The 11,115-nt window shown below is 42.9% G+C and overlaps 1 protein-coding gene across 1 annotated transcript in view; it reads left to right on the plus strand.

The window, feature by feature from the left end:
* LOC126985654 (uncharacterized) overlaps positions 1 to 9,650 on the plus strand; it is a 31,497-nt gene extending 21,847 nt beyond the window's left edge. The window contains exon 4 of the mRNA XM_050840804.1: positions 7,510 to 9,650. Coding sequence (XP_050696761.1) covers positions 7,510 to 8,643 — 1,134 coding nt within the window. The 3' untranslated portion in view covers positions 8,644 to 9,650. The remainder of the gene's footprint in view (positions 1 to 7,509) is intronic.
* The last annotated feature ends 1,465 nt before the right edge of the window (positions 9,651 to 11,115 follow it).

Genomic DNA, 11,115 nt, shown 5'->3' on the forward strand with positions numbered 1-11,115 from the left:
CACGTACCTATGGACGGTAATACTAGCAACGCCTGAACCGGTGTCAAAGCTGGCGCTTTAGCTTACAAACACTGGTCTCTCGTGAACTGTGCATGCTCAGACCAGCAAGCGTAGACCTGTACAGTCTCACAAAGCTTTTTAACCGTAATTAAGAGTTACTGGAAGGCTGAATCAGACATACAGTACCACTACCACCATCCCCGCTGTTTCTACACCGACACTCTGTACGAGTTGTATTTATATGTACAGAGTGTCGTTCTAGAAACAGCGAGGATGGTGGTACTGTATGTCTGATTCAGCCTTCCAGCAACTCTTAATGTGTTAAAAAGCTTTGTGAGACTGTACAGGGCTACCTTTACTGGTCTGAACATGCGCAGTTCACGAGAGACCATTACGTGTTTGTAAACAAAAGCGCCAGCTGTCGACGATGGGACACCAAATAACACAGCACCGGGTGCCTTCAATACCATGGCATGCTCACAAACGAATATGAAATATCAAATTTGAGGCAATGAATAATCATTTTTGGGGCAAAGTTAAATGATTTTTCTCATTGATATATTGATTTTTGAGTAACAAAAAAATAACCTAGTATTTTAATGTTGATGATCTAAGTATGAAATCTCTTCACCACCGAAGTTTTTTCAAAGAACACCGGGCGCCCGGGCCACGCATGCGCAGTAGGGAGGAGACAACGTTTTTTTTCTGAGAGGCAGAAAAAAGTAGCGATTATCGCTAGTTTGGTTACAAAAGTAACGAAGATACCGATATATATTTAAATAAGTAGCGGATGGCCGATAACCCGATTTTGTTATCAGCGATAAAGTATCGCGATAACTTATCGCGATAACGCCCAGCTATGGGCCCGATTGTGGTCAAGAGTCCATGTGAATGTCCTCTTCTGGCTAATCAGGGAGGGAGCGGTAAAGCGGCGGCCATCTGGTTCATCAAGCCCATAAACGACCTAAGTTCAGTGGGGTTGCAAGTGTGGCAAAGTTGCCTCTCCGGATCGGCAGCAATATCATCCCCTCGTCGTTGTGGTGGAGGTGCGTGAGATAGTCTTTGTCGGAGAGCAGCAGGTTGTCTGCTACCTTCATGCAGTTGATCAAGCCTCTCAGTGTCGTGTCTCTTCGTAAATAGAAGGCGTGGTCCGTGGCCACAAAACACATGGGGCCACGGCAATAGGGAAAGCGTCCGAAAGGCTTCATACAGGTGGTGAGTGACTGGTCTTTCTCTGCCAGCGGAATTTGCCAGTTCCTCCAAAGGGTGTCGACCGTAATGAAAACCATGCACTCGGTTCCATACTCTGTATGGTTGTAAAGGGTGTGGGTGAAAGCTGAGGTAGATGGGACACCTGGCTTTTGAGTTTTGACAGGTCGGCGGCGATGCGTACCCCACCGTTAAGCTTGGCCTCAGCCATTTGGTGACACCAAGGGAATGAGTCGTCGCCAGCGGGGGCGATGATGCACTGAGCCATCATATAACCCAGTTCTTTCATGACGGCTTCCCTGAAGGCGAGAGAATAAGCCGAGGAGTGTGTATCGCAAATGACTGCGTCATCATGCAGGTGGATTTTCATCAGGGGACCTGCCACCGCCTTCAATGGTGTAGGTTAGAGTGTGTGCCGAGGGGGTTCACTGGTGACGTAGGAGGACCTAAAATTTAGGTCCTCCTTCGTCACCAGTAGATCCGGGTACACCTTCAGGAAGTGCTGCTTTGCCTCCAACGAGGACGTGTAGTTGTGGAGAACAAGCAGTTCCGACCTGGTTGGGCTTGGTGGAGGTGAAGTGGCCTCGGTGCGGCTCACACACTCACACACTCTGGTGCCGGCGTGCCATATACTAGTATCTGCTTTGATAGGTCGTGGGCACGAGAACAAGTGATGTCGTTGCGCACGTAGACGCAACATCCAGCTTTGGATTCAAATTTGAGATAGAGATAGTAGGAGGGAACAGAATAGAGATTGCTGTCAGTAGCTTCAGAAACCTGTGTTTCGGTGAGGAAGAGAAGGTGAGGTTTAGAGGAGGAGAGATGGTGTTTCACAGAATGAAAATTAGTTCGGTAGGTGTCTTCCTACCTACTCCAAGGAGTGGATGCGTGGGCTTGTGTTGGTTGCTGAACCTTTCGTAGTGCCTGAAGTGACGACAAACGTTGCACTGAGACCCTTTTGCAGGACATTTGATGATGTGGAACCTGTGCTCTTCGCGACCACACCCGTAGCAGGTCACTACGGCGGAATAGCTTATGCGGGCCAGCCCTTGGCATACAGCCCGCGCGAAGGTTCAAGCCCCTCAGAGCTTACCGTTACTGGTTATGCCCGTGCTGCGTGGCACAGCTCCTGTATGCAGTGTTGGGTCGGAGTGTGGTACTGTGTGCGTCAGCAACCGTCGTATGGGCCACTTTTTTCCCCTCTTGTACTGTGCGAGTCCTCAAAGAGCAGGAGGCGGGCGGGGCCCGTATGGTCGCAGACTTGGTGGCATCACAAGACCAACGCACCGTCACTGCTTCCTGAAGCGTGCAGCAAGCGTCAATGGAAATGAGTCGCTGCAACAACTGTCCGTTCCGTTCCGGCATGGGCGTCATCCAGGTCTTCTTGCAGCGTGCATTCTGTTATGCACGCACGTCAATCTATTCCGACAGACTCTTTAGACGTGCAAGGAAGTCGTCGAAGCCCTAACTCTCGGTATGTTACAGTTGGAGAAGGTGCGTCGACGGAGGGCTTCCTAGCTCCGATCCCTAACGTGCTTCTGCAGAAGGTCGAGCACCTCTTCCACAGGACGTGATGAATCGGGAAGGAACCTGAAGTGTGTACTCCGGAATCCGCTGTGTTTCTGACGACAAGCACGCCATTAACAGGACAATTCTCGCCAGGTCGACCATGGTGGCGTAATCCTCCCATCGACGCCTCAACTTACGGATGCATAGGAACGTCCCGTCACGTGGGGGGCTGTGGTGGGGGGTTGACAAAGGCCTTGACATATGCCCCCAATGCTGAATCAGTGGCGCCATGCTGTGGCGTATGCCTCTTCTCTGGCTTGGTGGTATCATGAGGAGGGAAGGAGGAGCGTTTCAGCAAGACACTTGCAAGCAATGCCTCCAAAAGTTGTGTCTTCCTCCCGACATGGGAGAAGGCGGGGTTGCGCTTCCTCCTCTTCTGGACGCACCCGCTCTTCCTCGCGGTGTTGTGCTGCCTCTTCCTTAGTACGTACCCTCTCTTCCTCGCGGCTCCGGGTCTCCTTGCCGTCCATCCACTGCGAGAGCTTATGTAGTGGCCATCGCTGGCGGGACAAAGACCAAGGAAGGAGGGAGTGGTAGTTCACGGGAAGACGAAGATTCGGTGACGGTTTGGTAAGGTGGCGGGCAAGGGACTGGGGCAACTGGCCGCGGCCACCTAGCCGCCGACCAATTCGCCGCGGCCAACTGACCGCCGCAGACACATCTGTGATTGTGTTAATAAGACACGAATCTCTTGATGACTGACTGAGGTCGGATTTATAAGATACGACTTTCTTAATTTTTAATCATTATGATATTTGGCAACCCTTAAAGGACCCATTAACCTCCTCCGTTAACCCGCATTTTTATTTTTATTAAAAACAATCGGGAGGTGACCTCGATAAGTCTGTGACAGCTCTTTGATAGTTGTGATGAAAACGACTGTGTGTTGGGAGAAGTAGGAGAGAAAAAAAACCAGGCCCTGGCATTAAATTTTGTTCCCATGGAATATGTAACTGAAGCCACCAGATGAACTTCAAGTGCTTCATGATTGGCTTGAGGACACCTGTGTTGGCAGAAGAAAAGAAGGGGTAATGGCAGACGTGCTCTACTTTTTCCACAGGAAATGTGGAACGTTTATGAACTCTCCTTAAATGACGAAGACAGGACAAAAGATAACGCAGAAGATGCTCATGGAAGACTGCAAAATGAACTTGGAATGCAACATCCTACTGTTTGGAAATTTATTGATTGTTTGAAAAAAAGTCTGACGTGGAAGAGACCTATATTCCGAGCAGCTGATCACAGGGCAAGATCCACCTGTCAAGTTGAAGAAATGCAGACAAGTAGATGAAAGAATCAAAGCAATTGTTAGTGAATTTGAGGGTCGAAATTATGTTGAATATCTTAGGGGACTTGCCAATAACTTTTCGTAGATTTTTGCAGTTGCATCTTATATTTTTCTCGTTTACTTAATTAATAAAGTGATTTTGAAATTTTAGCATTTTTGCATAAGTATCTTATATTTCTATATTCCAATAAAGCACTCCATAAAGAAATTTTAACCCTCTTGTTTTATCAAACACAATTGTATCCATCACCAACAAAAAGTTCCATATGGCGGCGAGTTGGCCGTGGCGACTAGTCTTATTGCTAAATTTGGCGGCCAGCAGGCCGCGGCCAGTTTCCCTTCGGTCACTTAGTCTGCGGCCAGGTGGCCGCGGCCAGTTGTCACAGACCCGGGGAGCAAGGCTGCGGTGGGGGTGGCGGGCAGGGTGACAGTTACGCCACCACGGAATTTGTTCTCGATAACCGCGGCTGCCCATAATTATAGGTTTCACTTATTCTGCGTTATTTGACGATATACAGTGGCGGCGTTTCATTAGCTATGGACCGCATGAAAATTGTAAATAGCTCCACAAAGGTAAGCGGAGCTAACGAGGCAGCGGCTTGGGGTTATCTTGTCATCTTAACAGGAAACGATAACTAATGCTTAGTGACAACCTCCAAAACCCTGAGGCTTGCAGGAGGCACCACACAACGCAACACTGTTACTGGTAAGGCCTGGAGAGGCTTCAGTGGGGTCACGACGGGAACGCGGGCAGGGACAGGGCAGTGGCGCCAACCGGCTACGTATATTTATTGTCACTTTTTTTCCAAAGATCCTACTCACTGCGCCATGTTGTTCAGCATGTCTGTGTTTGCAGTGATGGGATAAACAACCACTGAATAAATCTAAGTCCGTATATTCTTTGGGGACAACCATAATGCGAGCGAGTACGTCAAAACTAGATATAAGACGGGTGTGAACTGGCCTGAGAGGCCACAAGAGGCAACGAAGACAAGCTGCTGACACTACAGTGTTAACGTTGCCCGCTGCAGGATAACGTTACCTATATCCCCAATTGTTATTTCCTATAGGAAGAAAATCTGGCTTGCCACTAATATTCCTAAAAGTTTGATTTGTTTACAGTAAAGTAAGACAGCTAAGGCAATAAAACTAAAAAGCCATCTAGACGCTGCTCCGATAAAAGGAAACAGAATAAAAGGTCAAAAGAGAGGTCAGTTTCGGGAAAAAGATGCTCTTCTCTTGAAAGAGGCCATATGGTAGGCAGGAGGAAATACAGACAAGGAAGGTTGTTCCAGAGTTTACCAGCGGAAGGAGTAAAATAAAGAAGATGCTGGTTAACTATTGCAAAAGGAATTTGGACAGAATACGATAGAGCAAGAGTAGAGAGTCGTGTGCGGCTGGGTAGCGGCTGGGGGTTAGCATGCAGTTATATTCTACGGAATCTAACCTGAGCCTTTAGGCACGGCTCCCCTGACCCGCGCTACTGCCACATAACCCCCATCACTCTCCTCGGAGGAGCTCGCTACCATCACCCCTCTCTCTCCCTCTTATTTACGATATATATATATATATATATATATATATATATATATATATATATATATATATATATATATATATATATATATATATATATATATATATATATATATATATATATATATATATATATATATATATATATATATATATATATATATATATATATATATATATATATATATATATATATATATATATATATATATATATATATATATATATATATATATATATATATATATATATATATATATATATATATATATAATATATTTTGCTTGGCTGTGCAGGACGCGAGAGTGAGACCTACGTGAGTCTTCCGTGGTGGCGGAAGGTGAATGGTGCAGCACCATCTCATAAGCCACGTTGCCAAGTAAATTGAAAGGTTTATAGAGTAGTAGTTTTTCCCTAAAATCCCAAGCAATTCATAACACAATGCAGTCGTATTATCAATATATAGATATATATATATATATATATATATATATATATATATATATATATATATATATATATATATATATATATATATATATATATATATATATATATATATATATATATATATATATATATATATATATATATATATATATATATATATATATATATATATGTATATATACCATAAATGTATAACGTACAGACTAACAGTGACTAACAGATCGATATGTGCAGGTCATCGCTAGATGTGTAAACAATGGGGGTTTCCCCGGGCCAAGCCACTGGGCTTAAGTTAGAGTCGATCGACTATAGCAAGTCCAAAAGAGCAGTCAAAACGGAAATATTGATATGAGGTAGAAAGTGATGCAACACAACTCAAACTAGCAGAGCTGCGTGTATGCTACCCCCCCACACACCCACACCCACCCACACATATGAGATGCACTTTCCATTCAAGAGCGGACACAGTCCCTGTATATGGACATCATCTGTGAGGGGGAATATAACTACCAGATACGAAACAGGATGCCCAACCTCGAGTAAGCTGATTTAGCAAGAGAGGAGTTTCCAGGTTTTTTTTTAGTTAAGGACACACCGAGAATGTTTATCGTAGAAGAAGGGGACAGCTGTATGTTGTCGAGGAATAGGGGATAGGTGTTTTGAAGACTGTGTCGAGTTGACAGATGAAGAAATTTGAGTTTTTGAGGCATTAAAAGACATCAAGTTCCTCTTGCCCCATTCAGAAATGATAGTAAGGTCTGAGGTTAAACGTTCTGCAGCGTTCATCCGAGAGTCTTGTAGTCTCTGTAGGGACGGTCTTCGGTCAAAAAGTGTTTAGAAATTCAGAGTGGAGTCGTCGGCGTACGAGTGGATAGTACAGTTTGTTTTGGAAAGATGTTCATTATTGAACAACATAAAGACAGGGGGAGATAAGTTTATCATTATTATTATTATTATTATTATGATAAGCTATCAAAGCCTCCCTTCAGGGTATAGAAACTGTAGATACAACAAGTCGAATCACACAAAATACCAAATAAATGGATCTGACAAAGCATTTTGTAAGGGATGTCGATTATTTTTAAAAACTTTAAATAAAATTCTACGGGCACCAACTTGACGCCGATGATCAAGATGAAGAACAAGTGCCGGATCAATAAATTGAATTGAATTGATACGGGAAGAACAATGGCACACAGAGAGATATATCGTGCAGAAAAGGAACTGGAGGTAAACGTACAGTGATAAGGATAGAAACCGTATGAGGGTAGTTTGGAAAACAAAGATTTGTGCCAGACTCAGTCTCTTCATCGTAGTTCTTTAAATATCAATAATGTTTTTCATTTCCGTCGAAATGGCGCGTCACAGACTTGTATACTTCATATTTTATTAACCCTCGCCGTCTCTTTCTTAACTAAAAACATCACATTTCAACCCAATATTTTCCTTTTCCCCAGGTGATGGACACAAAAGACGTGACCCAGGCCATAGAATCGCTGCTACATCACAAATTCCCCACCACTGATGGCCCACTGTGGTGCGCCCGCGTCCTGCCTTGTGACGCCACTGTCCCTAGTGTACGACCAGAACTGGATGCCGACTTTCCTCACACCCGTCTGATGCTGCTTGCTAACCACCACGGTATCGCTGACGGTACCACAAACATGTTCATTACGGACGCATTTCTTCACATCTTGGACAACGTGGTCACTGGCACTGCAATCGACGACACAGTTCAGCTTGGGAGGCTGGTCGCCGGAGAGGAGACAGATGCCATACTTAATGCCAGGAAAGCTGATCTTGAAAAGGACGAGAATCACCTAAAGCTGCTGATGGATAAAATTAAGAAGTTGAAGACTGAAGAGAAACTTATTCCTCGAGTTTATCCGATGCCCATGGACCCCAACTTCAGGTGTCAGATTGTTTTGGCGGACCTGGACAGGGAAACGACCCAGAGATTCATAAAGAAATGCAAGAAAGAGCAAGTCACCGTGAACAGTGGTCTGGTGGCTGTGTTTAACGTGGGTCTCGTTGACTTTCTACGAGAGGGAGGCCTTGAGCAGGACGAGTACCATATTAACGAGATGCACACCGTCAGTATGCGACGTTACTGGTCAGGCGACACGGCAGGGACCTTGGGCGTGCACATGATGGCTCTCCAGAACATCGTTTCGACGCCAGCAAAGTGGCGGGACAACTTCTGGGAATACGCTAGAATCGTACATAAGAAAATTGGTCAAATGCTCCAAGAGAAAGAAGCGGTGATGTACGTCATAAAGATAACACTGGAATTACAAGGAAGGGACAAAGATGACCTTTTTGATGAGCGACCATACCCTGAGATTGACTATGGCGCGGCTAACATGGGCAACGCAGACAGGCTAGTACAGACGGAGGGGCGGCAAGTGCGGCTGACGCACCTCATTAGGGTCACCTCCTGCTTTAACGACCCGATGTACCACCTGTTCCATACCCTCCATGGCTGCCTAATGTACAGCCTCACTTATGCAAATGATATCCTCACGCGGGAGACAGCACAAAAGTTGGTGGATAAAACCTTCGAAAACTTGAGAGCCCTGGCATGGGAGTGAATCAGCATCGCTTCCATGCACTGGTGCCAAGGTCACAGATATTGTCTTCAGATATAAATCGTTCACAATTCAACGAGGGAGAAAACACCTACCTAATACCCAAGGACATGGAGTCCGAGTCGAGGTTTAGAGTTCAACTCTATAAAAATTCAACTATTCCTCCTCAAAATCAACAACTTTCATAATATGCGTACCAGTAAATCTCTATTACTCGTTAAATTGGCATCATTCGTTAAGTAATGGTTTCTGTGCCGCTCATTGGCCGATTGTTAAACTGGCTCTAACCTGCACCAAATTCCGTTTGTAATTAACATAGCCTGCTGTGTCTCGGCCTCTGCGGGCATGATGGAATGATGGAATGTAAATGAAAAATATTCATATAACTGTTCTTCCTTATGGTCATTTATTACAAACAAATAATGAAAATATGCCTCGAATTTAACAATAGCTTGATGAGAGAAAGTACTTCCCTAAGCCAAATGTTTACATAATGACTACGTAGCATTACTACACATTACGACTAACAAAATACCAATAAATCTTATAACAGACGAGTTTTAAGGATATTGTGTGGACTGCAGACTGGCAATGGAATGATGATCGGCCCCAGCCCGTTATGGCGCAGGCAAGTCTTTATAGGAGCACCATCTTGCTAAGTTCTGTTTGATGTGTCGTTCACGTTTATCTTCAACAGTTTGACACCCACACATTGTATGATAAAGACGTCTTTAAACTAATATGTATATCTATCACCAGATACCTTATAACTCAAAAGGGATTTTTACAGGAATATTGAGTCACTTCGCTGCATGTAGGAACAACTTAACAACAGGCCAATGAGGGCGATAAGGCCATCACCCAAGCAATGATCCCAAGTCCGCGATTTCCTCCCTAAAAAAAATCCACGCCAAGTTACGTGACATCGACTATAATCTAATAGTCAATCTGCTTGTCAGTCTCTCTCTCTCTCTCTCTCTCTCTCTCTCTCTCTCTCTCTCTCTCTCTCTCTCTCTCTCTCTCTCTCTCTCTCTTTTTAAACACTTTAAACACTGTATTATGTTTGTCACAAACGTATATAAAGTTACGAGCAAGTTTTTTTTATTTAACAAACAGCCTTTTTTAAGCGACGCTTTTTGGGCAGAAGAAAGTGGAAAACGAAAACGAGAAAATAAACTTGTAGCAAACAAACACGTAGCCAGAAACGGCTGCATAATATAATATAATAAATAGGTGGCAATTACAATGCAAGAGAGAAGAAAAAAATAAACCTCTATTGGAGGGCAATTAAGTTATGAGGAAAGTAGAATAGAATTGGAAAATTATTATATTAGTGATAATGATGATAATAATGACAACAATAATGATATTAGTAATTATAATAATAATAATAATAATAATAATAATAATAATAATAATAATAATAATGATAATAATAATAATAATAATAATAATAATAATAATAATAATAATAATAATAATGATAATAATAATAATAATAATAATAATAATAATAATAATAATAATAATAATAATAGTAGTAATAGTAGTAGTAGTAGCATGAATAATAAGAATAATAATACCAGTAACCATATAATGATATCAACATCAGTAATAAAAAATGTGATAAGTATAAATGTATAGAGTTGTATACACCAAATAGCCTGGTGCGAGGATAACAAATGTTTATTTTATTTTATTTGTCATTCAACAGTCGATGGCTCGCTGAATCCTTGGTTTGTGTTTGAACATCATTCCATGTTTTTGGTCGTAAATACAGTAGTAAGTGTCTGAACAGGGATAATTTGGTGTTACGAGTTTGATAACTATGTAGAGATTGGGTATTGTAGTTATTTGATTTTATTTGTTTGTACGTATGGGATGCAATATTTAATTTTGATAGATCAGTAAGGTTCTGAATTTTTAGTGCTTTAAATAAAGGGGGAGTGTGCTCGCAATAGTCATTATTGGTCATTATTCTGATGGCTTTCTTGTGCAGCACATTAAGGTTGTATAGATGACATTGATGAACATTGGACTAAATGTGATTACAATAGTTGGTAATTGTGGAGATTCACTACGCGCCTCCAAAATACGATATTACGCCTCCATATTATACTTAAAGGACGAAATACATGTCCCTGAACCATAATATGAAGGCGGAAAACTTAAAAGTAAAGAAAAAGTGGTAAAGGGAGTGAAAAGGAATATTATACATACGCGCGCTGTGTTGGTGTCGGCGGCGGTGGCAGTGTTGCCAATGATCCGGTTAGCGATGATACGCTAGGTTAGCGGTGGTACGTTTAGTTAGCGATTAGCTCGCGCATGTGAGACCCAGGTCCAACACGCGTGTTTTTTTTTTTTTTTAGTACACGCACCTTTACCTAATACTATACCCGGCCCAAACCTTCGCAAAACCCTTTGGGTAAAGGTGCGTGTTCTAAAAATAAAAATAAAAATAACCACGCGTGTTGG

Source organism: Eriocheir sinensis, chromosome 60 (assembly GCF_024679095.1).
Source record: "Eriocheir sinensis breed Jianghai 21 chromosome 60, ASM2467909v1, whole genome shotgun sequence".
NCBI lineage: Eukaryota > Metazoa > Arthropoda > Malacostraca > Decapoda > Varunidae > Eriocheir > Eriocheir sinensis.